Raw genomic sequence first — 25,126 nt, 5'->3', positions numbered from 1 at the left:
TCTTTACAGAAGGCAAGGGATGATGGGGGCAGGGTGAGGGGGAAGGTGTAGGTCAGGTCCAGGCATTTGAACTTAGGGAAAGGAGGGATGGTCAAGGTTGACTGTTTCTAGGCATATGACTTGGGGAGTCAGTTCTGCAGGTCCCTTCCAGGAATGTGAACGTAGGGAGGAACAGGGATGACAGGTCGGGTCCCCGAGCCACTTCTGTGTCCTCTGAGTAGGACTTGGCTCCGGCTAAGAACCCAGAATGCTCCCCATCTGAGATCCCAGGAAGATGATTGACCTTCATGTGAATTTCCTTCCATTTGCTCCCGCCCGCTTTCCCTGGGTGGGTAGAATTTCACCTAGCGCCTGCCGCTTCTGAGGATGCTCCTGTGTCAAAAGAACTCTCCCCAGTTCACCTCACATTCCTTCTGAATAAAATTTGTTCTAGGGGATGCTAGAACCTGAAGTTCTTCAGAAGAGGTGGGCCCAGCAGCACTGTGGGAGATGGATAGCGGTACCTTCAAACCTCCAGGGAGGGGAGGCTGTTTCTGAACGGTGAAGGCAAGAATTCTCTGAGGCACCCTCCCCTCCTGTTTACCTCTACTTTACGGACCTTTTCATCTTGCTTTGTATATCTCCATAATGAAAGGACCAGAAGCCCAGAGAAGCCCAGACCATCTGGTGCATGGATAGCAAATATTAACCCCTGCAACTGAGAACTGAGGAAATTACCAGATGTTAAATACACGAAGAGGATCTGGTGCCAGCACCACGGTAACGCATCTCATTGGCTCAGAAGGTTGCATGTTCACATCACTTTAGCTTCAAAGCAAGTGCTATGCTGTCGATTCCAAGATTTCATCAGGCATTCACAACTTTAGAAGCAGTACCTAGAGCGCTGCCTGGCTCATTCAGTAGAGTGAGACACTCTTGATCTCAGGGTCTTGAGTTCAAGACCCACGTTGGGTTTGGAGATTACCAAAGAAAGAGGGGAAAAAATCCCTAGAACATTTTTTTTTTTTAAGCTCAGCAAAGGACAGACTTTTAAACTGAAAGGGGAAGTGAGGCTGGTGTAATGAAAGCTTAATCATGATATGTCCACCTCGATCTCTCTTTCTGCTGGGTTTCTCCTTGCTCTCAGGTCATGGCAACTGGTTTGTATCTGAAACCTGATAGTTTCAAATCTCAACTGGAAGGACTATTTTTAATGAATCCTGAATTAAAAGGTGGTAAATGCCAGGGCAATTTCCACTCTCAGAAAGTTCAAGAACAGCATCCTCAACATAATACATTTTGAACCAACCTCACAGTACTTTCTCTTTAACCACAATGTTCAGAGACTTTCGACAGGAAGCTCAAACCATGAAAACTGTATGTGTGTGTGAGCTTGTGGGGGTTGGGGGAGGGTGGGAGAACTGGAAAACCGACATCTTCTTCAAAATGACACAAAAGCAACCAGAGAGATTGTGCCATGCCTGGCTAGCGACCCAGCAAAACTACTTTTACACCAGAGTGAATTCGTTAGGAAAGTCTGCCCTGTTTTAATGTCTTCTCTGAAGCATAGTCCCGATAAGGATAGGGACACAACGACCTATATGTCTGCTCCTGTGGGGGGTTTTCCCTTCCAGGTCATCCTCACCCTTCAGTTTAAGTGCCTGTCCATTGCTGAGTTGTTCCCAAAAAGTCCCTTTGGACTAAAGAAAAAGAGAAAGCCCAAGGTTGGGAGGTAGCAGACAGACGCTTTCGACATTGATTCGGGTGGCCAAACAGAAAAGCCACAGCTGTGACCCCGACGTGATTTGAACACGCAACCTTCTGATCTGGAGTCAGACGCGCTACCGTTGCGCCACGAGGTCGTGAAAGCTGCCCGGGTTTTTGTCCTTTAGGACAACATGCATTTCAGCAGTTGTCAGGTGCAGCGTCCGGTATTTTTTTTTTTTTTTTTTTACACTGCTTTTATTTTGACTTGGGACTGGCTATGAGCTCTCTGTCCCTTTTATAACGGGGCTATTCAAAGCAAAATGTAAATGTAAATGAAGCAAAGGAGGAGCTGAGGGCTGGGAGGATACTCGTAATTCGGGAAAGCCACCTCCCCAGGGCTTTTAGGGAGCGTTGCCTGTGGAAATGCCAAATGCAGCTCCCAGGGAAGGCAAGAGCGGAGCCAGGGGCGCGGGTCTCTTCTCTCCAAGTCCTTCAGCGGGCGGAGCAACAGGAGGATTTGCGCTCCGGTCACACCTAAGGAGCGAGGCTACTTCCGTTTCTCAAAGAGGGCACTTAGAAGTTTCTCTTTCTCTTTTGCTAAAAAAAAAAAAAAAAAAAAAAAAAGCCCACATATTCATTGTAGAAGTCTTATTAGATACGGGGGCGGGGGGAACACTACAATAAGTAGGTTGAGCACTGCTGACACAAAAGACCCAGGGGTCGAGGAGGGGAGAGTGATGCTTTGCAGTTGGGATGTGGGGCGTGACCACGGGTAATACGTTTCCGTAGCAGCGCAGCGTTCATTGATTGCGCTGAGTGAATGGAGAGGAGCCGGCATCAGGGAGATTGTGGACGCAGGAGGCAAGTGACAGCCGGGTGTCCCCGACTTGGGCATCATAAAGGCTCTCTGAGTGAAATACCAAGACTGATCTTGCCATATCCTTGCCGGTGTAACTGGAAACCTTCCACTTCTGCGTTTTAGAACGTCCAGATCAGAATGATGATTTTGAGCTGGGAACAAACAGTAGTTTAGGTACTTCCTCATTCGTGGGTCACAGACAGCCTATCAGACTAGCTCTGTTGGGGCCATTTTATTTTTTTAATTTATTTTTATTTTTTTACATCCCAGTTAGTTAGCATATAGTGCAACGATGATTTTAGGAGTAGATTCCTTAATGCCCCTTACCCATTTAGCCCATCCTCTCTCCCACAACCCCTCCAGTAACCCTCTGTTTGTTCTCCATATTTAAGAATCCTTTATGCTTTGTCCCCCTCCTGTTTTTATATTATTTTTTCTTCCTTTCCCTTAGGTACATCTGTTCTGTGTCTCAAAGTCCTCATATGAATGAAGTCATATGATTTTGTCTTTCTCTGGCTAATTTTGCTTAGCATAATACCCTCTAGTTCCATCCATGTAGTTGCAAATGGCAAGATTTCATTCTTTTTGATTGCCGAGTAATACTCCATTGTGTGTGTGTGTGTATATATCTATATATCTATATCTATATCTATATCTATATCTATATCTATATATCACATCTTCTTTATCCAGTCATCCATCAATGGACATTTGGGCTCTTTCCATACTTTGGCTATTGTTGATAGTGCTGCTATAAACACTGGGGTGCATGTGCCCCTTGGAAACAGCATACCTGTATCCCTTGGATAAATACCTAGTAGTGCAATTGCTGGGTCGTAGGGTAGTTCTAGATTTTTAATTTTTTGAGGAACCTCCATACTGTTCTCCAGAGTGACTGCACCAGTTTGCATTCCCACCAGCAGTGCAAAAGAGATCCTCTCTCCCCGCATACTCACCAACATCTGTTGTTGCCTGAGTTGTTCATGTTAGCCATTCTGACAGGTGTAAGGTGGTATCTCATTGTGGTCTTGATTTGTATTTTCCCTGACGATAAGTGACATGGAGCATTTTTTCATGTGTCGGTTGGCCATCTGGATGTCTTCTTTGGAGAAGTGTCTATTCATATCTTTTGCCCATTTCTTCACTGGATTATTTGGTTTTTTGGGTGTTAAGTTTGATAAGTTCTTTATAGATTTAGGATACTAACCCTTTATCTGATATGTCATTTGCAAATATCTTCTCCCATTCTGTCTGTTGCTTTTAGTTTTGCTGATGGTTTCCTTCACTGTGCAGAAGGTTTTTATTTTGATGAGGTCCCAGCAGTTCATCTTTGCTTTTGTTTCCCTTGCCTCTGGTGACTTATTGAGTAAGAATTTGCTGCGGCCAAGATCAAAGAAATTTTACCTGCTTTCTCCTCGAGGATTTTGATGGCTTCCTGTCTTACATTTAGGTCTTTCATCCATTTTGAGTTTATTTTTGTGTATGGTGTAAGAAAGTGGTCCAGGTTCATTCTTCTGCATGTCGCTGTCCAGTTTTCCCAGCACCACTTGCTGAAGAGACTGTCTTTATTCCACTGGATATTCTTTCCTGCTTTGTCAAAGATTAGTTCGCCATATGTTTGTGGGCCCATTTCTGGTTCTCTATTCTGTTCCATTGATCTGAGTGTCTGTTTTTGTGCCATGTTGGGGACATTTTAAACTGAAGACTTGAGGTCTCTGGTTCTAGGCTGCCTTTCTACATGGGCCTTACTTTTTACCACATACCCAGACCCCTGGAGTAAATTTAGAAGGTCCTATGCCATTTATAAGAGAGTACACACAGTAAAGCTTCCATTGTACGTGCTGCAGTGAATTTGCTGCAGCGACAGAAGAACCAGACTTCACTCTGCCAGCATTTCTCAGAGCTTAGACCGAGTCACTAAAATTTGCAACAAGAAGAAAAGTATCTTTTTGTTGTTTCAAAAATGGGTTTAATTTTTCAAATACAGCAAATGATTCTAGTTTTAAATTGAAGATAGGGACTTGTGAGATGTAAGGCATCTATAGATATATGTCCTTTCAATGAAAGTCCATTTTATTACCTTTTTAATGTTTATTTTTGAGAGAGAGAGTGTGAGTCGGGGAGGCACAGAAAGAGAGGGAGACACCGAATCTGAAGCAGGCTCCAGGCTCTGAGCTGCCAGCACAGAGCCCTACGTGGGGCTGGGGCAAACGAACCGTGAGATTGTGACCTGAGCAGAAGTCAAATGCTTAACTGAGCCACTCAGTTAAGGCGCCCCTAATGAGAGTCCACTTTAAAGTAAAAGAACAGTCGGGGTGCCTGGGTGGCTCTGTCAGTAGAGCATGTGACTCTACTGGGCTTGTAAGTTCAAGCCCCACCTGGGATGTAGAGATTACTTTAAAATAAAATCTTTAAAAATAATTTGAAGTAACAACAGTAAACTGAGTACGGCCAGGACAAGGACTTGATCATTTCTATGTCTGAAATGAGGAATCCTCCCACAGCTCCAAACTGGGTGTGTGGATTTCTATTCCCCCAAGGAGACCTCTAACACCAAATGCCCTCGCAGGATGTCAAATAGATCTCAGTGAAAAGATAAATGAAAGAATTAAGATAATTGTAACATATAACATTTAAGGGGAATGCTTGTTATAAGCCTCCCGCCCCTTCTAAGTATATTGTTAATCTTCTTACATACTCTCTGTGGTAGACATTGTTATTATGAGTCCCACTTCTCTGGAGAGGAAATGGAGAAACAGAAGATAAGCAAATTGCCCAAAGTGATTCATCTAAGGAAACGGCAAGAACAGTTCCAGCTTTTCCGTCATTGCCCAGTTAGAAGAGTCTAGGGTGAACAAGTTCCCCTCACAACTTGGATGGGTCATTTATCCTGGGTCACTCTTGGGAGTGAAAACTCCAAACCCCTCCATTACATCCATGGGGATTGTCTCTAAGAGGAGGCCTTGTTTTATTTTTATTATTTTTTTTTAAGTTTATTCATTTATTTTGAGAGAGTGTGTGTGAGTAGGAGAGGGGCAGAGAGGGAGAGAGAGAGAGAATCCCAAGAGGCTCCATGGGCTCTATCTCACCAATCTTGAGACCATGACCCCAGCTGAAAGCAAAAGTCAGAGGCTTTACCGACTGAGCTACCCAGGTGCCCCAAGGAGTCCTTGTTTTAGAATGGAGGTATTGGGGGTGCCTGGGTGGCTCAGTCAGTTGAGGAGCTGACTTCAGCTCTAGTCATGATCTCATGGGTTCGAGCCCGGAGTCCAGCCTGGTGTTGAGCCCTGGGTTGGGCTTTGTGCTGACAGCTCAGAGCCTATAGCCTGGTTCAGATTCTGTGTCTCCCTCTCTCTCTGCCCCTCCCCTACTCACACTCTGTCTCTCGCTCTCAAAAATAAACAAACATTAAAAAAATAGAGTGGAGGTATTTGTTCAAGTAGTATGGCAGAACAGGTGGTTCACTCTTTTTTTTTTTTTCCTGCATATGTATTGATTTTTTAAAGCTTTATTTTATTTTAAGTAGGCTCCACACCCAGCGTGGAGGCCAAGGCAGGGCTTGAACTCGGGAACCTGAGATCAAGATCTGAGCTGAGATCAAGAGTCGGAGGCTAGGGGCGCCTGGGTGGCTCAGTTGGTTAGGCATCTGACTTCAGCTCAGGTCCTGATCTCACAGTTCTCGTGGGTTTGAGCCCCATATTGGGCTCTGTGCTGACAGATCAGAGCTGGAGCCTGCTCCAGATTCTGTGTCTCCCTCTCTCTCTGCCCCTCCCCTGCTCGTGCTCTGTCTCTCTCTGTCTCTCAGAAATAAATGTGAAAAAATAAAAAAAAAGAGTCAGAGGCTAGACGCCCGCTGCACATGTACTATTTTTTTATTGACATATAACACTGTATTCGTTTCAGATAAACAATAGAATGATTTGATATATGTATATATTGTGAAATGGTCCACTCTTTTATAGATGTAAATTTTCATCAATTTCCCACATAGCGGCTCAGTGCCAATTCGGCCCAATGATCTGTAATGAGCTCTTAAGTGTAACTGTCAGGAACAATCCTGAGACTTCCCACAACGAAAAGCACAGAGCTTTGAGGTCAAGACGTGGTTCTCCCCTCATGGTTCGTCTTCCTTCATGGTCGCTCGGTTCTGAAAATGTATCAGTAGTGTCTGCACGGGAACGCACTTGCAGCTGATCCTGTCATGGGGAATACAAGTATCTCTGGAATAAACTGCACCCCACCCCCGCCCCGTTCATAACCTGAAAATCATTGCTTGTGCCCCTAGGCCCTCCACCCGAGGGGGTCATCACGGCGCTCCCCTCCGGCCTCTCTCTGTGGCCTTCCAGGCTCTGGATGTCTGCGGTGCCTGATCCCCCACGCGTGCCAGGTGGGGGGCATGGGGGGAGGGGAAAAGGAGGGGATGCAGGTGCCACCGATCGCTCCCTCCCTCGTGCGGGTGAGCCTCCCCCGACAGCGGTCTCCGCCGCTCGCCAGCCCCTGCTCTCCAATTCACGCGCGCCAGCCGCTCCAGAGCCTCTCCAGAAGCCAAGCGCTCTGCCCCGGGCTCTCCCCTCGCAGATGCGATCTCGGATCAGACCCTGGACCTTACGTGTCCCCCACTGAGCTCAAGGCAATCACCTCAGTGAAAGGGAAGGGGATTTCCTCCGGCGAATTTAGCGGCAGAGTATCAAGGACCACCCGCCCAGCATTGGGTCCCTGCGCCACTGGTGGGGGTTCAGCTCCCATCAAGGAAAGCCCACCCCGGGAAGGTGGGAGTTACAGAACCAGACGCAAGGTCAGGGTCATCCCCGACTCCGGTTGCTTGGGACCAGCAGTCCAACTTGGAGGTAAACACCGTTTAAGGCTCAGTTATACTCCCCAGACACCGTCCATGGTCTGCAAGCACCCTAAAGAAAACCTGAAATGAACCTTGGAGAGAAGGTTCAAGGACGCACGAAACCGTTTAGATGCAAAAAGAAGAAGAAGAAGAAGAAGAAGAAGAAGAAGAAGAAGAAGAAGAAGAAGGGGTCCACACGATCCGCCTGCAGGACTCTACCCAGCCTTCCTCCCCACGCCCCCACGCTTTCCGGCTGGAGGCGCCAAGAGTGGAGCGAGGCTGGGACGAGCAGGGGGTTGGGCCGGACGCCGCTGGGGGTGAGGCCAGAGCCTGGCCCCGGGCGCGCTTCCACCTGCGGAGCGCAGGCTTCTGCTCTGGGGAGGCGGGGAGGCCTGGGCGCAGGGAAGGGGAGGGTAAAAGAGAAGTTAGCTGCCCACCTCTGCCTGGGCGAGAGTGATACGGCCCTGAACACGGGTGTTCGCCACATCGAAGTGACTGTCTGGGAGCCCCCTTCCCACTTTGCGCATCGACTTCCCTTCTCAACCCAGACGCTGGCGCCCAGAAGTCTAGGAGGTAGAGGCCGCTCCCAAGGCGTAGCGGCCTACCGATCTCCCTTTCCCCAGAGGCGGGGCGGAGAAGGGAGCAGACGGTCTTCTGTGGGCCCCAATCGCCCATTGTTGAGGATGGAGGCCCCCACGTCGCCTCCGCACCTGGCTCGTCTTGAAAAAAATAATTTTTTTAAGCTTATTTGTTTGTAATATCTACACCCACTGTAGGGTTCTAACTCACGACCCGGGAGATCAAGAGTAGCACACTCCTCCGACTGAGCCAGCCAGGCTTCCTCGGGCTTGAAATCTTGAAGGGTCCACTAGAGACAGTGCACGAAAACCGCCAGGACCAAGGAAGGTGAAGGCCAGTGCACTGGCTGGCGGAGGCAGGATGGAGAGGCCCCTCCAGTCTCCCCAGCGCGCAAAGGTGCCCGCATTGCCTTCCGGGCGGAGAAGGTGGGGAGGAGGAGCGCCGGTATTAGGCCTGGAAAGATGGAGAATTCCGGTGGAGCGCGGGAGAGTCCGAAAGGGCAAATCGGCCCTCTAGTCTTGTTATTCTTCGGGCAGAGGATGACTTCTCTGCGGGAGTCAGGTGGGGATGGTGACTAGCACCAAGTCCCATTGTGACGTGCCCGGAGCCTCAGCTGAAGATTGGCGGGGTGTGTGGGGGCGGGGGGAGGGGGGGTGGTGGTGGAGGGGTGGGGATAAAAGCCCCGGTCGCCAGGACCTGTACTGGACACAGTCTTGGCGCCCAGTGGAGGCCCTCCAGCTTTTGTCCTTCTGCTGGTCCCTTCCTTCCTGGAGCCCTTTAAAGCTGACTCTACAGAGGTGACCGTTCTGACCCGCTGCTCCTCTCCTGAGTCTCAGGCATAGACTCAGGTTCCCACTTCTCACGGTATCTACTTCTTCTACCCTTGAGGAAGCAAAGAAAAAGTAGGGAGGGGCACCTTGGTGGCTCAGTCGGTTGAACTTACGTTGTCCGACTTTGGCTCAGGTCATGATCTCAGTGTTGGTGGGTTCCAAACCAGCCTCCGGCTCTGTGCTGACAGCTCAGAGCCTGGAGCCTGCTTTGGATTCTGTGTCTCCCTCTCTCTCTGTATCCCTCCCCATGCCCCCCCCCCCCCCCCCCCCGCCAACTCTGTCTCTCAAAAAGTAAAATAAAAAAAAAAAAAACCATTAAAAAGAAAGAAAATAAAAAGTAAGGAAACACCAGGCTGAGCCCCATTGGCTTCAGAAGGAAATACCCAACTTCCAATCCTGTTGGAGAGCACATCACCGGAACAAAGGACATTGTGAGACAATGACCCCAGTGTTATGGGAAATCTCAGACAGCTTGGAAAACTCTGGCCGACAAAGGAAATTGAAGTGACTGTACGGAAGTGTTGTCAGCAGTAAGATCTGTTTGCAGAACACACGAGTGAAAATGAGCATCAGAAGGAACAGATGCCAGGTATTCCTCACAGCAAGGCTTTTGCAGCTTTTGAAAAAAGATGCAGACCTCTTCCCAATCCAGAGAACAGAGGGGTCAGGTGGGCAGGGGCTGGGCAGACCTTGAGGAGACTGAATCCTGACAAGTCCTTACCGCATGTGGCACAAACCAGAGATGAAAATGTAGGTAGAACCTTTGAACAACAATAAAAATCAGAGCCCTAATGAGCACTGTGGTCAGAGGTTCTGGGTCTGCAAAAGGAGGAGAAAGAAAAAGAAAGGGAATGCTAAACACTTGAGCTCGTGCCCATCCTGGGAAGTGTCAGGGCCCTTGTGGGTGACGTGACAATCACATTTCAGGATAAAATGAGATTAGTTCACCAGGTCCCTGTAATCTTAAATACAGTCATCCCCCACCCACCGCCACCACACACACCCCTGCCCCAGACAGTCTGTCAATTCCAATCACCAGCATGCTGTGGTCAGCAAATTTAGCTTAGCTAAGTCCACTCTGCCCACATGCTGAAAGTGGCAGGGACAGATTCTTCAGGAAAATTACCATTTAATTCTGTTTACATCACTTCTTTAGATTCCTGTTATGGACTACATGTTTGTGTCTTCTAAAAATTCATTTGTTGAAACCCTAATCCCCAATGCGATGGTATTTAGGAGGAGGGGTCTTTGGGAGGTAATTAAGTCATGAGGGTGTAGCCCTCTGGACAGGATTAGCACCACAAGAAGGAGGCTCTCTGCTACATGAGGATATAATGAGAAGGCAGCCATCTGCAAACCAGGAAGAGAGCCCTTACCAAGAGGTGAATCTGCAGGCACCTGATCTTGAACTTCCAGTCTCCAGAACTATGAGAAACGAATTTCTGTTGTTTAAATTTCCCAGTCTGTGGTTATCTGTTAGAACCACTCAAACTAAGACAGTCCCTTCTGTTTTTTATTATATTGCAATCTTCCTAAGACTGTGTATTTCTCCATTTTAACACACATTTGCACCTTCCTCCCCATTTTCCTTTCATTGATCCCTTCATCATTTAATTTGGCATTTTGTACCATTTTTTTCTTGCTTTTCAGTTTTTTGTGTTTTCTACAGCAGTGAATTATGAATTCTCTTCATAATGTGCTATATTTTTGTTGATGCCCGTTTTTAATTTTTTCAACTGCCTTTTATTTTATTTTTAATTTTTTTAACATTTATTTTTGAGAGACAGAGACAGAGCATGAGCATGGGAGGGGCAGAGAGAGGAGGAAACACAGAATCGAAGCAGGCTCCAGGCTCTGAGCCGTCAGCACAGAGCCCGACATGGGGCTTGAACTCACAAACCGCGATATCATGACCTGAGCCGAAGTCGGACATTTAACCACTGAGCCACCCAGGTGCCCCTCAACCGCCTTTTATAGTTTCATTTATTTTTATTTTCCCTCATCTCTCATTTTGTCTTCATGATTTATGGTATAAACTTTATTTCTAATCTTTATGCCATTATTATTATTATTATTATTATTATTATTTAGAGAAAGGGTGCCAGTGAGCAAGGGGCAGAAAAAAATCCCACAAGGAGCAGAGAAGGAGAGAGAGGAGCGGGGCTTACCTGAAGCTGGGCTCGTGTTTTTCACCTGAAGCAGGGCTCGAACTCACCAAAAGGTGGGGCTCAAACTCACCCAAGGTGGGGCTCAAACTCACCAAGAGATCATGAGATCATGACCTGAGCCAAAGTTAGATGCTTAATGACAGCCACCCAGGCTCCCTAAGCTTTGTGCCTTTTGAAATTAACTTCTCATTTATTGTTTTCTGTGTTCTATTGTTTCTTTTAACCTGCTCTCTCCCCTGTTGCAATCCTCCTGTTCTATTTCTCTTTACTTGCATATATATCAGATCCTCCAGGATTTCTTTGTTCACTCTTCAACTCCTCTCACTTCACTACTGGTGGCTAACTTTGCACCAGGTGTATCCCCTCTGCGCTACCCCCTCGTGCCTCCTTGCCATTAGAACTTTGCTTGTCTCCCACTCTGTGATTTAAAAAAATTTTTTTTAATGTTTATTTATTTTTGACAGAGAGAGAGACAGAGCATGAGCGGGGGGGGGGGGGGGGGGGCAGAAAGAGAGAGACACAGAATCTGAAGCAGGCTCCAGGCTCTGAGCTGTCAGCACAGAGCCCAACGCGGGGCTCGAACTTACAGACCGCGAGATCATGACCTGAGCTGAGGTCCGACACTCACCGACTGAGCCACCCAGGAGCCCCTCCCACTCTGTGATTTTTAAAGCCCCTTTTCTTATACTAGAAATGCGCTTGGGGCCTTATTCACCTTTGGTGCACTGAGATGCCATGCCGACATGCTCCTTGTACTTCTAATGTATTGAGCATAGTGACTTCTTCAATTGCTGTCTCTGTGGTTTTTTCATTTATTGTTTTGCTCATGTTCCTCTCTGATCTCACAATAATTTAACACCTATTGAACATCTTGAATGAGACAGCCACGCTTTGAGTTCAGAAATAGAGCTTTAATTTAAGGAGCTCAATTTTTACAGTGGAAGAAGCAGGAAAATAAGCTGACAACTGATTGATGCTACCATGATGTACTTGCCAATAAGAAAAGAATCAGAAGGAATCTTGTTTGATAAGTGAAGGTAATGAACCCTATCCCCCAGCACCATGTTGAATGAGACAATTATCACAATAGCCTTTGTTAACTTGTAAGGAGCTCCCTGTTACAGGGTGGTTCTCCCTGGTATATCGGTGGTGAAAGGAAACGTCTCTCAAGGTCACCAAAACTGCAATGGCCACAACTTTTTGTCTAACAGTTGCCCTATCCCCTCTGGAAACCAAATCCCAATGTCACCCCCAGAAATGCAAATCCTTTTAGAACAAATCTTAATGGGTATGATGACTCCTACTCCCACACCCCCACACACTGCTGGTGACAACTTATTGAACTTGTCAGGACTTAAGGAGAAATTTTCTGGCAACACAAGAACATGCCATTCAAAGGCTCCTCAGAGAGCACTGGGTTTTTTGTTTGTTTTTTGTTTTTGTTCTCAGAGGAGGAAGGAAAGAAAAGGTATTCCAAATGAATTAAACCATAAGGAGACAAATGTCAAGAAAATGGATCTCTGCCCCAGGGAGGAGTCCATTTTCTTTTCCCCTTTTTTTTTTTTTTTTTTTTTTTTTTTTTTTTTTTTTTTGAGAGAGCACACGGGACAGCACAGAGCCCAATGCAGAACTCAAACTCACCAACCATGAGATCGTGACCTGAGCCGAAATCGAGAGTCAAATGCTTAACTAACTGAGCCCAGGTACCCTGAGGAGTCCATTTTCTTGATGGACCTAGGAAAATAGTAAATTACAGCCCTCTTGCCCAAGGTGCAGATCCTGGCATTGAGCCTCTAGTCCAGGAGGTTTACATGATGCTCCAGGGACAGCAGGATCCTGGGGTTCACCCCTTCCTTGTCCCCATTTTCTTCTGAAGATCAATGGCTAAGGGTTAGAAATCATGGGTCTTGGGGAAATCTGTGCGTGGTGACCCCAGGTTTTATTTCTCATTGTTTTCACATAACCACAAATCCTATGTATGTATGTATGTATGTATGTATGTATGTATGTATGTATTTCCACAAATCCTTCTGTTTTTCATACTTGGGCTCTTTCTTGAATAGGGAGGAAAATTGTGCAATCCCATGTGTACAAAGGCAGGAAGCTCCCCTGCCAGTGCTGCTCCAAGTACACCCCTACTTTAGAGAAGGAAGAGAGATTAAGGGAATTGAAGCATCTTGCCCAAGTCAGAATTTCTTAACCAGTAATGGTTATCGTGGCCTTTCCAGAACAAAACAAAACAAAACAAAAACAACCAAGATGGTGGTGAGACATCATTGTGCATGGAAAAGAAGTGACAGAAAGAAGGGCTGGAGTTGTGTAACCCTAGGTCTTGCTTTTTTCTGTCTTCAGAGCCCAGCCCAGAGCTGGGACACATAAAGCTATGCTTGCATCAAACCTACATGGAGTCCAAGCCTGGACACCAGCTTTTCTGGTAACTAGGAATTCTGTGAGAGTCCCAGCTTATCTCCCACCCAACACAGTTGGGAGGAAAGGTCTTCATATGCCCCTGTAAATTCCCACAACAATTTTAAGGCGACAAAGTAAGAAAGCCAGGACGCTCTTTTCTCCTTACTTCCCATTTCTGGCTCCCTTCCAGCCTCCTCCCTCCTATGATGGGAAGCCCAGGCTGAGCCCTACCACCACCACCACCCCGCCCCCCACACACCTACCTCCCTACCCCATTCCCCACTTTCTACGACGGAATACCCGGACTTTGCCCTCCAGGGACTTTGCCCTTCCCCCTATGGCACACTTGCAGCTCCAGCCCCGCACCAGCCGCGACCTGCTTCCCATGAACCTTTGCTCCACGCTCCCGCGAGGGCGCGTGCTTCCTACCCAGCAGTCCTCGCGCGGCCCGGTACAGCGGACACCCAGGACTCCAAGATGGCGTCGCCCGGTGAGTACCTGTACCCGGTTAAGGTTACAAGATTGAGGGCAGGATCCGGGGTCCGGGGCTCAGAGCCGCACTGGGAGGGGAGGGGGCTGCGGAGCCGCCTGCCCTTCATTCGGGGCCTTCTCTGCGGCCTCACCGGAGGCGCACCGGACCCTTTGCTCAGGGTCCTGCACCATTCGACCCTTCTCCCCTCGCTCAGCCGCGCCGCCCGCCTGCCCAAGGGCCCATGTCTCTCGGCTGCAGCGGGGAGGGTGAGGGCAGCCGGGCGACGCGTTTGCAAATTTGGGAATGCACCACCTCCGGCTCCCACCCCACCCCCTCGCAGAAGTATCGCTATAGTTGTCCCCGCCGTCACCCAGGCGCTTTGCATTTGAATCCTACGCGCAGCTTCTGCCCTTCTTCCCAAAGCTGAAGCTCAAATTAAGCTCCCGGAGGAGCTAACACCCAGGATGGTGCGTGACGCCACGTAAGGTTGGACGCAGGCATATATGTTGAATGTGCGTTGAGTAGGTTTAGAGAGGTGAAGTGGCTTGTTCAAGGTCACAACTAGTGAGAGGGCTGAGCTAGGATGCAAACCCAGGTGTCTGGGGCCTCGTGGTAAACTGAGCTTTAATTGCAAGTGTGGTCTTATGATCTGCAAGCTTTTCAGTGACGTGTGTATAAATCTACACTCATCGTACTGACTCACTTTTTTTTTTTTTTTTGGTATGGAAACCATTTTTTAACCGTAGATCCTCACAGTAGCCTTGTCAGTAAGTCTCTGGAAGGTTGATCCCATTGTATTAAAGATATGTTTATTTAGAGAGCGCACGTGAACGGGGGAGGAGAAGAAAGAGAGGGAGAGAGAGAATCCCAAGCAGGATCTGTGCTGACAGCACAGAGCCAGTCTTGGGGCTCCATCCACAAACAGCGATCATGACCTGAGCTGAAATCAAGAATTCCCCGCTCGCTTTTACGTCTGGATTTGGGAGGCGTTGTGTCGTTTTCGGAACAATGGCTGTCAGTGGCATAACGGAGCTGTTACCTGGAGATGTTCAGATACAAAGGAAAACTAGAAAATACGTGAGGGCATATTTGCTGGGAAATTACTTGGTTGGAACCTGACCATTTTACCCAGCATCCTGGGAGTTGACGAATACTAACAGACCTACAAATGTCACTGGCTAGCAACGTAATTTTTAAATGGGGGGTCGCTGTCTTTCCATTGAAAGAGGCCAGTTTGCTGTGACCTTCCTACGATGTAACCCATTTCTGGTTAATACCACCAGATTTACTTGTGAAAAATTGATAAGGAAAAGCTCTTCATTTAACTGACATGGGAAGAAAACCTACAAATCAAGACAATATTTTTTTATTTCTGTAAACAGGTTATGAAACCGCATCAAATTCAGATTAATGTATTTGTAAGATTTAAGCCATTACTTTTTATGTCATACTGCCCTAGAGAATCCTAACCTGTTAAGCAGATTACTTTGTAGATCTATTTCTATTTTAAATACAGGAATGCAAAGGAAGGTACATATTTTTAATGGAGAAGTCTTTGATTTCAGTTAACCAGACTTGTAATCAGCTTATTGTGAATGTTTCACCTTTGGCCACCTGTTTGAATTTAAAATCTACGATTGTAATTAAAGCTGAGTGAAAATTTACACTGAAAAAAAAAAAAAAGAAAAAGAATTCCCTGCTCAGCTGACCAAGCCACCCAGGTGCCCCAATTTTAAAGGTGAAAATAATGGTCAGAGATGTGGTGTGGCCTGCCTGAAACAGAGTTGATGAACCCATGTGTGTCTTACCCAGTTTCTATATTCTTAATATCAGCATGGAGAAATGAAGAGGGGATCAGATGAGAATGATGCTGTTTTTCCCATCTGTAGAAACAGGCATGAGAATATCAACAGTGGTTGTGTTGTTTAAAACAGGATGACATGTGAAAAGGAAGCATTGAGACTTGGCATCTTGTTTAAGTAGAGTGGAGTGATGAGCACTGTGGACTAAGGACTAAACAATTAGTACATGTAAGGTCCTTGAAACACTGCCTGGCCCAGTGCTAGTCATCTCAGCTTTCACTCTGTGACCACTGAACGGGGTCATGTCACTTCTGGTCCATCCAACAACACGACAGGTGAAGGAATTGAAGCCCAAGTCTCCTAAGTACTGATGATCATTTAGATGGTGTCTGTCAGGGGCGCCTGGGTGGCTCAGTCGGTTGGGCGGCCGACTTCGGCTCAGGTCATGATCTCGCGGTCCGTGACTTCGAGCCCCGCGTCGGGCTCTGTGCTGACAGTTCAGAGCCTGGAGCCTGTTTCAGATTCTGTGTCTCCCTCTCGCTAACCCTCCCCTGTTCATGCTCTGTCTCTCTCTGTCTCAAAAATAAAACGGGGCGCCTGGGTGGCTCAGTCGGTTAAGCATCTGACTTTGGCTCAGGTCATGATCTTGTGGTCCGTGAGTTCAAGCCCCGCATCGGTCTCTGTGCTGACAGCTCAGAGCCTGCAGCCTGTTTCAAATTCTGTGTCTCCCTCTCTCTCTGACCCTCTCCCATTCATGCTGTCTTTCCCTGTCTCAAAAATAAATAAATGTTAAAAAAAAAAATTAAAAAAAAATAAATAAAACGTTAAAAAAAAAAATTTAGATGGTGTGTGTCACCAGAGCATAAAGCCACTAGTTTATTAACAAAGTGATGAAAATATGAATTAACAGCATAGATGAAATTGGGTCAGCAAACTGTGGCCAATGGGCTAGATTTCCTGTGGTCTGTTTTTGTATGGCCTGTGGACTAAGAATGATGGTGTGTGTGTGTGTGTGTGTGTGTGTGTGTGTGTGTGTGTTTAGTTTATTTATTTGTTTTTTGAGAGTGAGGGAGAGAGAGAATCCCAAGCAGGCTCTGCACTGTCAGCACAGAGCCCAATGTGGGTTTCGAACTCAAGAACTGTGAGATCATGACCAGAGCCAAAATCAAGAGTTGGACACTTAACCAACTGAGTCACCCAGGCGCCCCAAGAATGGTTTATAAAAACAAAACAAAACAAAACAAAACAAAACAAAACAAAACAAAACAAAACATCCAGCAACTGTGTTACAGAGGCTCTATCTGGCTTTAAATTTTTACTCTCTGGCCAACCCCTGGAGCTGGATTTAGCATTCAGAAGATACTTAGCATTTTCATGCCTCTTCATGTAGGTGGACAGTATGCTTCTTTGAAGTCATAAAGTCAGGCCAGGTAGCCACCTACCCTCCAAAAACATGTACCCCTTTGTCAACCTTCACTGTAAGTCTGCCAGGACCATGAACTGTGTGTGGTGTTGTTTCCACCTTCACATAGCCCATAGGCAGAAAGATAATTTCCATTTACTTAGTACCTAGGGGCACCTGGGTGGCTCAGTCTGTTAAAGCATCCGGCCCTTGATTATGGCTCATGTCATGATCTCACAGTTGGAGCCTTGCGTTGGGCTCTGCACTGACAGGACAGAGCCTGCTTAGAATTCTTTCTCTCTACCCCTCTCATTCTCTCAAAAATAAATGAACATTAAAAAAAAATCTATTTACATAGTACCTAGAGCCAAGTACCAAGGTGAATGCTATTCTTTTTTTTTTCAATATATGAAGTTTATTGTCAAATTGGTTTCCATACAACACCCAGTGCTCATCCCAAAAGGTGCCCTCCTCAATACCCATCACCCACCCACCCCTCCCTCCCACCCCCCATCAACCCTCAGTTCTCAGTTTTTAAGAGTTTCTTATGGTAAATGCTATTCTTAACCTTATCTTACAAAGGACGAAACTGAGGCACAGAGGGCAGTAACTGGTCCAAGGGCACACAGAAGTGAAGAGCCACTAAACCCAGAATACTTGCCCCTGAGTCTACTCTGTTCGTCACTGCACCACTGGTAGAGTGCAGAGGGATGTGCGGCAGAAGTGTTGGGGGAGGGTTCCAGTATGACTGCCTAAAGACTGAGGTCTTTGTCTTCCATTAAGAGAAATTCTTGGAAAAAGTATAGATGCATCTCTGATGAATCTGTTCATCTCCTGGAGTTTTGTGATGGTGCTGTGTTTGGCTTTCCTTAAGCCTAATGTGATTCCCATCCCCCCCCGGCCCCCCTGCTTATAAATGTTTAGTTTTTGTTAAGGAAACACTCTATATGTCTAAATATATACAAAAATAAATTTTTAATTGTTGGCCTTTTCTCCTGTGATGTGTCAAGGCACCATGCCAGCCCCTGAATGTGGTCACGATGTAAGTATGTTTTCATAGTTAAAATACGGTGTTTCTTGGGGCGCCTGGGTGGCTCAGTCTGTTAAATATTGACCCTTGGTTTTGGCTTAGGTCATGATCTCATGGTTCCTGAGATTGAGCCCTTTATCGGGCTCTGTACTGACACTTGGAATTCTCTCTCCCTCTGTCTCTGCCCCTCTCCAGCATTTGCTCACTCTCTCTCAAAAAAACAAAAACAAAACCAAACAAAAAAACAAGCTTTTTTTTTGTTTTTTCAATTTTTTAGTGTTTATTTATTTTTAAGAGAGAGAACGTGAGTGGGGAAGGGGCAGAGAGAGAGGGAGACACAGAATCTGAAGCAGGCTCCAGGCTCTGAGCTGTCAGCAAGGAGCCTGATACGGGGCTCGAACTCAACTGAGAAATCATGACCTGAGCCAAAGTTGGCCATTTAACTGACTGAGGCACCCAGGTGCCCCAACAAAAAACTTTAATGGAAAAAGTGTTTCTTTTGCACATCTCCCCCAACGTGGTCCTGTTATTAAAATCATGTATATTTTTAATGTATTTTTTATAATTTTATTTTTAAATAAATTTTTTTTTTTTTTCTTGAGGGAGACCATGGGGAGGGGCAGAGGGGGAGGAAGGGAGAGAATCCCAAGCAGGCTCCATGTTCAGTGCAGCACTCCACACGGGGCTCAGTCCCATGACGGTGAGAACATGATCTAAGCCGAAACCAAGAGTTGGACACTTAACCAACCAGCTGAGCCATCCAGGCACCCCTTAAAAGCACTTTTAAACTTTATTATGGAAGATTTCAAATACAAAGGAAACAATAATGTAATGAATGCTTTATACTCATTACCTAGTGTCAACAGTTAGCAACATTCTGCCATTCTAGTTCCATCTATACCTTTCTCATGCACTCCCCACCATGTATTCATATTTAAAGCCAGTTGGTTTTAGAATGACATGTTTGTATTCCTCACTGCATGCAAGAAGGCTTTGAGACTGTTGCAAAGGTATGGAGTATGTTAAGAAGAAATGTGGTATAGTTATCCTTGAACTAAATAAAGCCTCCTGATCCAAGTGAAGACAGAAATGGCATGTAAGGTGTGTACTATTAAAGTTACCTAGGAATAGCTTGGACAGGGTGACAGAGAAAGGTAATCATTCTCGAATGACATTATTGTTTGCTGTTGGGTTAACATCATAGACACTAAACTCTCCAGCAGAGATTTGGTTCATTTGAGATGTTCTCATATTTCAAAAATACTGCCAAACTAATCAGTTCTCTGCACAGAACTAAAGGGTGTGATTAATCCCTGAAGTTCTTTATGCTTAAAATGTACTAAAGTTTGGGGTGCCTGAGTTGATCATTCGGTTCAGTCTGACTTCAGCTCAGGTCATGATCTCACGGTTTGTGGTTTGAGCCCCACATCAGGCTCTTTGCTGTCAGCGCGGGGCCTGCTTTGGATCCTCTGTCCCCCATCTCTCCTGCCCCTCCTCCCTATTTCTCAAAAATAAGCATTAAAAAAAAAACAAACCCAAAAATGTATTAAAGTTTGGTTTGCATGCCATTTCTTTCTCTACCTTTGTCTTTTGTTTGTTTCACCTTAGTGTAGGTCTTTTTTTTTTTAATTTTTTGGAATGTTTATTTTTGAAGGAAAGAGAGACAGAGTCCGCAGGGGAGGGGCAGAGAGGGAGACACAGAATCTGAAACGCTCCAGGTTCTGAGCTGTCAGTTCAGAGCCTGACATGGGGCTCAAACTCACTAACTGCGAGATCATGACCTGAGCCCAAGTTGGTCACTTAACCAACTGAGCCACCCAGGCGCCCCTAGTGTAGATCTTAATGACATTTCAACAATAATATTAACAGTTGACAGTTCTGAGTACTGTTCGAAATGCTTTTTTTTTTTTTTTTTTTTTTTTTTTTTTAAAGAGAGAGAGAGAGGGTGCAAGTAAGGGGCAGAGAGAGAGAAAGTAAGACTCACCTGAAGTGGGGCATGAGCTCACCCAATGTGGGACTCGAACTCATGAACTGTGAGATCATGACCTGAGCTGAAGTCAGATGCTTAATTGACTGAGCAACCCAGGCACCCCAAATGCTTTTACATAGATTCTCATTCAGTGCTTGGAATAGCCATTTAATAGACAAGGAAACTGGAGCTCGGAGGTTATATGGGACGGTAGTGCTAGTGCTTGAGATAAGGAGGGGGGAAGGAGGCCTTTTAGGACATAGCATTTAAGTTGAGATAGCCATGTGGTGGCTTGGGAGCACTGCACATACCAAAGCCCTCAGGTGAATAAGCAGAAAGGGATCTGACTGAAGTATGGTGAATGGATGAAATGGTTGTCTGGCGATAGAATGTTGGCTTCTGAGAGCAAGGCTCTTGTCTGCAGTCAGTGCTGTACCCACAGTGCATAGCATGCTGCCTGACATACAGTAGGTGCTCCATATTTGTTGGATGAGTCTAGATGGAAGGTTGGGGCCAGTTTGTTTGGGACAGGCAGTCTAAACCATGACCCTAAAGCTATGTATGCAAGTCATAGGCTTGTGCCTCCACTTGTCACCTGTGGCTTATTGACAAACACTCAATCTGGTCCATCTGGGCCAAAAGTCTGCTTTTCCAGACTATTTTTCATGACTATTTTTCATGACCTATAGCAAGTTAGAAGCTGCCATTAAGCCTTGTATTTCTGTTTATGACCCAACAATCCTTGCCCTTGTTAAATGTTGGGAGATATTGAGATCTGTGGGATTCCCCTTAGTGGACTCCTGAAGGAACTTTAGTCTTTCCTTGGATTCCCAAAATGGAGAAGAAACCTTTGAGTGATTTAATCTGGCTCCTTCTCTGGTCGGTCATCTTTAAGAAAGGACAGTAGTCTTTGACTCCTTACCCTGAAGAGGATACCTGCTCAGCAGCTTCTTAAAGTTGATCTCTATGGGGAGGATGGAAAGGGAGACCATTCCCTTACTTAAAAAAAAATTTTTTTTAATGTTTATTTATTCTTTCAGAGAGAGAGCATGAGTAGGGGAGGGACAGAGAGAGGGAGACACATAATCAGAGGCAGGCTCCAGGCTCTGAGCTGTCAGCACAGAGCCTGACGCGGAGCTCAAACTCATGAATCGAGATCATGACCTGAGCCGAAGTCCGACTCTTAACCGACTGAGCCACCCAGGCGCCCCGGACCATTGCCTTCTTATGAGCATCTGAACATTCCCGGTTCTCCCCCACTGTGGTCTTCCCCCGTCCCCCTCCTATTTTACTCTTAAGCTGAGATGAGTACAGTATGGCCTCAACCAGGAGCCCTTGTCATCTCTGTCCCCAGACTCTCACTGGAATATTTTCTGGGGCCCAGTGGATGATTTGGAGTGGTTTGTATTAAGTCATTTGACATCTGTGGTCCCAGGTTGGTTGCTTGAAATAGAAATCGGATTGTCTTGATGACCTGAGGTTGAGCACTGCCTCCGCTCCCTGCATGCCGTGTGACCTTGGCCAATTGACCCAATTTCTCTGAGCCAGTCTCCCCTACCCCTTATAAAATAAAGGCATCAGCCACCTGCTGTGAAGATTCAGTGAGCTGATACATGTAAATATTAGTTTTGCAACAGTTTTTTGGTCCTCCACTTTACTTTCTTCCTCATGGCCCATAGGTTGTTTTTACATAGTTACTGTTCTTCAGAATCTTGTTCATTAATACAGCTGTCGCTTTATACAGACTCTGACTTAAAATGAATATGGTATAATATATTTACTCATAATATTACCTGTGTGCAGCTTCTCTGTAGTGATCTTATTGAATGGTTGAAATAAGTGACATAGAAGGATGCTGTTTGTCTCACTGGAGATTTTTCAGTGTGTCTTTCTACTCTTCCTTTTTAGTACCAGTGAAAGAGAAGAAGCTCATGGATGTGAAGCTAGGAGAGCTTCCAGGCTGGATACTGATGCGAGATTTCACCCCTAGAGGCATTGCTGGCGCATTTCAAAGAGGTCAGAGCCTATGGACATGTGTAAACAAAAGCAAATGCCCAGGTCTCTTTTTGCCCTGAGCTCAGCCTGATAAGTTATGGAGAGGAGGACAGAGATGAGTGGTTAGCCCCTGGATCTCCGTGACTGGTCCTATCAGAGTCTGGCTCTAAGAGATTTCAGCCAAGAAAATGTTTTCTGCTGCTTGGAATCAGTACCACTGCCTTTGTCTTAAATATGTCTGTGAGCATTTTTACATCATAAGATTTTCCTTAAAGAGGAAATTGAGTTTGAAGATTTTCCTTAAAGAGGAAATGGTAGCCATCGGTCTGTAATGTAATGCTCGTATCTCTGCCAGGCAACAAACTTCCAGGACGAATGTTTGAAATCATCTATGCTTCCGGGCTGTGCATGATCAGAATCAGTCCTGTGGAACCAGTGTCCTCATTCCAAGAATTAGACACCCACATCACCCCACGGGGACCTGTGTGGTCTCCAGCTTCCTGGGTGTGTGTGTGGTGGGGGTGGGGTGGGGTGGGGAAACCTTCCTTCCATTTTTCTTTCCAGTTCTGGCCACCCTGTAAGCTGGCTCTTGTGTGCCATGTTTCCTTCTGCCCTGAGGCCTTTCCTGAACCCAGATTAGAATACTCTGCCTTTTCCCCATACTTAGTTTACGACAGTCCCTGACTCCTCAGCCTGAGTGAATGTGGCCTGTTCATGCCCACAGCTCCCTGTACTGCTCCTTCACAGCTTCCCTCACAGTTGTAAACTAGGGCCTTCTAGGATGACTTCATTCTTTTTTGTCAACTAACCCATGAGCCCAGAGGGCAGAAACTTTCCTCATTGGTGGGGGTACCCAGGAAAGAGATGATCGCACAAAGCCTTCCTCTTCCCTGATAGGCTGACCCACCTGGCCACAGCTAAGTGGCCCTTACTGGGGTTGGATTTTGGGTCAGAATTAGGGTAAGAAGGTCGCATAGGGCTGGAGGTGAAGGTGAGGTAGGATCAAAGGCTAACAGGCTGAGCCAGAGAGCACAGGGGCAGAATCAAGGTGGGCTTGCCTAGTGGGGTCTTGTCCTGGGCTCCTGGGGCAAAACCCATGGGGCACTTGTGCTCTTCCCTTTATCAGCCGGTGAACTTAGGGGGTGAGTGGCTTCAAGAGCCACAGCAGGACTGGATCCCTGAATTTAAGCCAGCTTCCACTTTGTAGTGTGTGCCTCATTCACAGCAAAGCAAAAAGTGCCCTCCTCTCCTGTTTGCAGGTTACTACCGGTATTACAACAAGTATGTCAATGTGAAGAAAGGGAGCGTTGCTGGAATTTCTATGGTGCTGGCAGCTTATGTGGTTTTCAACTATTGTCGGTGTTACAAGGAACTCAGTGAGTGTCTCTCAGATTGCCTTCCCTTCAGTGGGGTTTCTGTCATCAGGGTGGTATTGGTTTGCGGTCAGGTTTACAAGTACATCATTCTACTGACAATTGAAAGATTGGGAGGGACTTGTTAGAATACAGAATGTAGGATGTTATTTTAAGTGAGAAAGTTGTGGCAAAGAGAAAATACAGGAAAAAGTGACATGAAGCTGGGATAAAAGTAACACTTGGGAAGCGTTCTCTAAGGTATCGCAGGGCTCCGCGGAGCTTCATCTTCCCAGCAGCCAGCGCAAAGAGAGAAACAGGTTGAGTGGTACAATCCAGGGTCTGTTCAGTGCTCTGGAAGAGGGTGGCTTTTCCTGGTTCTAAGACCAGAGAGGATCTCCTGTGGTGGGAGATGCCCAAACAGCTCCAATGGCAGCCACGGACTGGGTTTCATGGGCGGTTTCTTACAGTGTCTGGCCCCTTGCCAGTCTGTGAAATCCAGGTGATGCTAGCTCTGAAGGCCAGAATCTTGGGGACTTTTGAGTGCATGTTCCTTTTGGGAAGGAAGAGGCTGGCCAGGCAGCAGATTAGCTCGAGATGCCTTTGTACCTCCAGGTCTGTGGATTCTGCCCAGATGCTGGCAGGCAGGTTCTGGGTTGTCTCCCGAAAGGAGTTCTCAGGACGCTTTTATGTGAATTTAGCCGCAAGCCCTCCTGTCGTCTTGTGCTTTCACTATACCTTACCTGAAACTTACCACCTTGCCTTTCTAACTTCAGAACACGAGCGGCTACGCAAGTACCACTGAAGAGGGCCCAGTATGGAGGCACATTCGGCATTCCTGACCGTGACCTTTGAATCCTTTCATATCCTAATTCAGAATTAATGTCCAATAAAAGATGACTGATACTCAGACTGCTTCCCTGGTCGAGCCATTTCCCTGCCCTCTAAGAGCTCTAAGAGCTGGGGTTCTTGTGGAATGCCCAGCGCTTTGAATCCACGGGGGGCTTCCTACCACTGCTTTGGGGTCTCATCCCAGCTTACTGTAGGTGGGGGTGTCATCTAGTTAAGCCTGTCAAGTGCCCAGAGGGGTTTCCCTGCTCTTTGCCTTGAATGTTGCATACTTCTGGCCTCTTGTCGGCTGATGGTTTTACATCTACGGAACTGGGGAGCTGGTGCCCGGAGTTCTTAAGAATGCCTTCCCCTCCCCAACCTTTCTGCATTTCTCAGGCCACAGAACCTGTAGGAAGTCCAGTGGGACTCAGGGGAGCGAGGGAAAACACAGGCCCTGACAGAAGCTCACAGCTGCCCATTTCCAGCACCTTCATCCTTACCCTTCATCAAAGGTCTTCAGTAGGGGTGCCTGGGTGGGTCAGTTGGTTAAGCATCTGACTTCAGCTCAGGTTATAACCTCACAGTTTGAGTTCAAGGCCTGCATCAGGCGCTCTGCTGTCAGCACAGAGCTTGTTTCAGATCCTCTGTCTCCCCCCTCTACTCCCCTCAAAAATAATAAACATTTAAAAAAAAAAAAAAAGGTCTTCGGTAAAGTGATATGAGGGCCAGAATTGGCCTCTTGAGAGGTGTGTGGTAAGCACATATACGGCATGGAGTCTAAGGGGTGAGATGCTGCAGCTAATTATCTCCTAGAAGATCCAAATTTGAATAAGCAAGTATCATCCAGCATCTGAAATGAAGGAGACCTACTATGTGGCTGTTCCAGAGGCTGAGCTTCCAGACTT

The 25,126-nt window shown here is 46.6% G+C and overlaps 1 protein-coding gene, 1 long non-coding RNA gene and 1 other non-coding gene across 4 annotated transcripts; 1 reads left to right on the top strand and 2 right to left on the bottom strand.

The window, feature by feature from the left end:
• Positions 1-1,769: 1,769 nt before the first annotated feature.
• On the bottom strand, positions 1,770-1,841 carry TRNAW-CCA. The gene has a single exon. It is a non-coding gene; the product is annotated as a tRNA-Trp (tRNA).
• Positions 1,842-6,394: 4,553 nt separating this feature from the next.
• On the bottom strand, positions 6,395-8,581 carry LOC122471962. The gene is made up of 2 exons (XR_006294318.1): positions 8,154-8,581; positions 6,395-6,741 (listed from the first exon to the last, which is right to left on the bottom strand). It is a non-coding gene; the product is annotated as an uncharacterized LOC122471962 (long non-coding RNA).
• Positions 8,582-13,738: 5,157 nt separating this feature from the next.
• On the top strand, positions 13,739-24,300 carry ATP5MF (ATP synthase membrane subunit f). Of its 2 annotated transcripts, none has more exons than XM_043561213.1 (4): positions 13,739-13,858; positions 21,952-22,059; positions 23,298-23,414; positions 24,167-24,300. In XM_043561213.1, the coding sequence occupies exons 1-4, from the start codon at positions 13,846-13,848 to the stop codon at positions 24,193-24,195; spliced, it is 267 nt and encodes an 88-aa protein (XP_043417148.1). In that variant the 5' UTR covers positions 13,739-13,845; the 3' UTR covers positions 24,196-24,300. The 2 variants fall into 2 exon arrangements, with proteins under 2 accessions (XP_043417148.1, XP_043417149.1); XM_043561214.1 differs by lacking the exon at positions 13,739-13,858 and adding an exon at positions 18,059-18,086.
• The last annotated feature ends 826 nt before the right edge of the window (positions 24,301-25,126 follow it).

This window comes from Prionailurus bengalensis, chromosome E3 (genome assembly GCF_016509475.1).
Source record: "Prionailurus bengalensis isolate Pbe53 chromosome E3, Fcat_Pben_1.1_paternal_pri, whole genome shotgun sequence".
Taxonomy (NCBI): domain Eukaryota; kingdom Metazoa; phylum Chordata; class Mammalia; order Carnivora; family Felidae; genus Prionailurus; species Prionailurus bengalensis.
This window is presented reverse-complemented; position numbering and strand designations above follow the sequence as displayed.

Excerpts from the sequence above, each read along its gene's own strand:
- ATP5MF (XM_043561213.1), top strand. Across the intron at positions 22,060-23,297 it reads TGCTGGCGCATTTCAAAGAG|GTTACTACCGGTATTACAAC; the intron begins GTCAGAGCCTAT and ends TCCTGTTTGCAG. Across the intron at positions 23,415-24,166 it reads TCGGTGTTACAAGGAACTCA|AACACGAGCGGCTACGCAAG; the intron begins GTGAGTGTCTCT and ends TTCTAACTTCAG.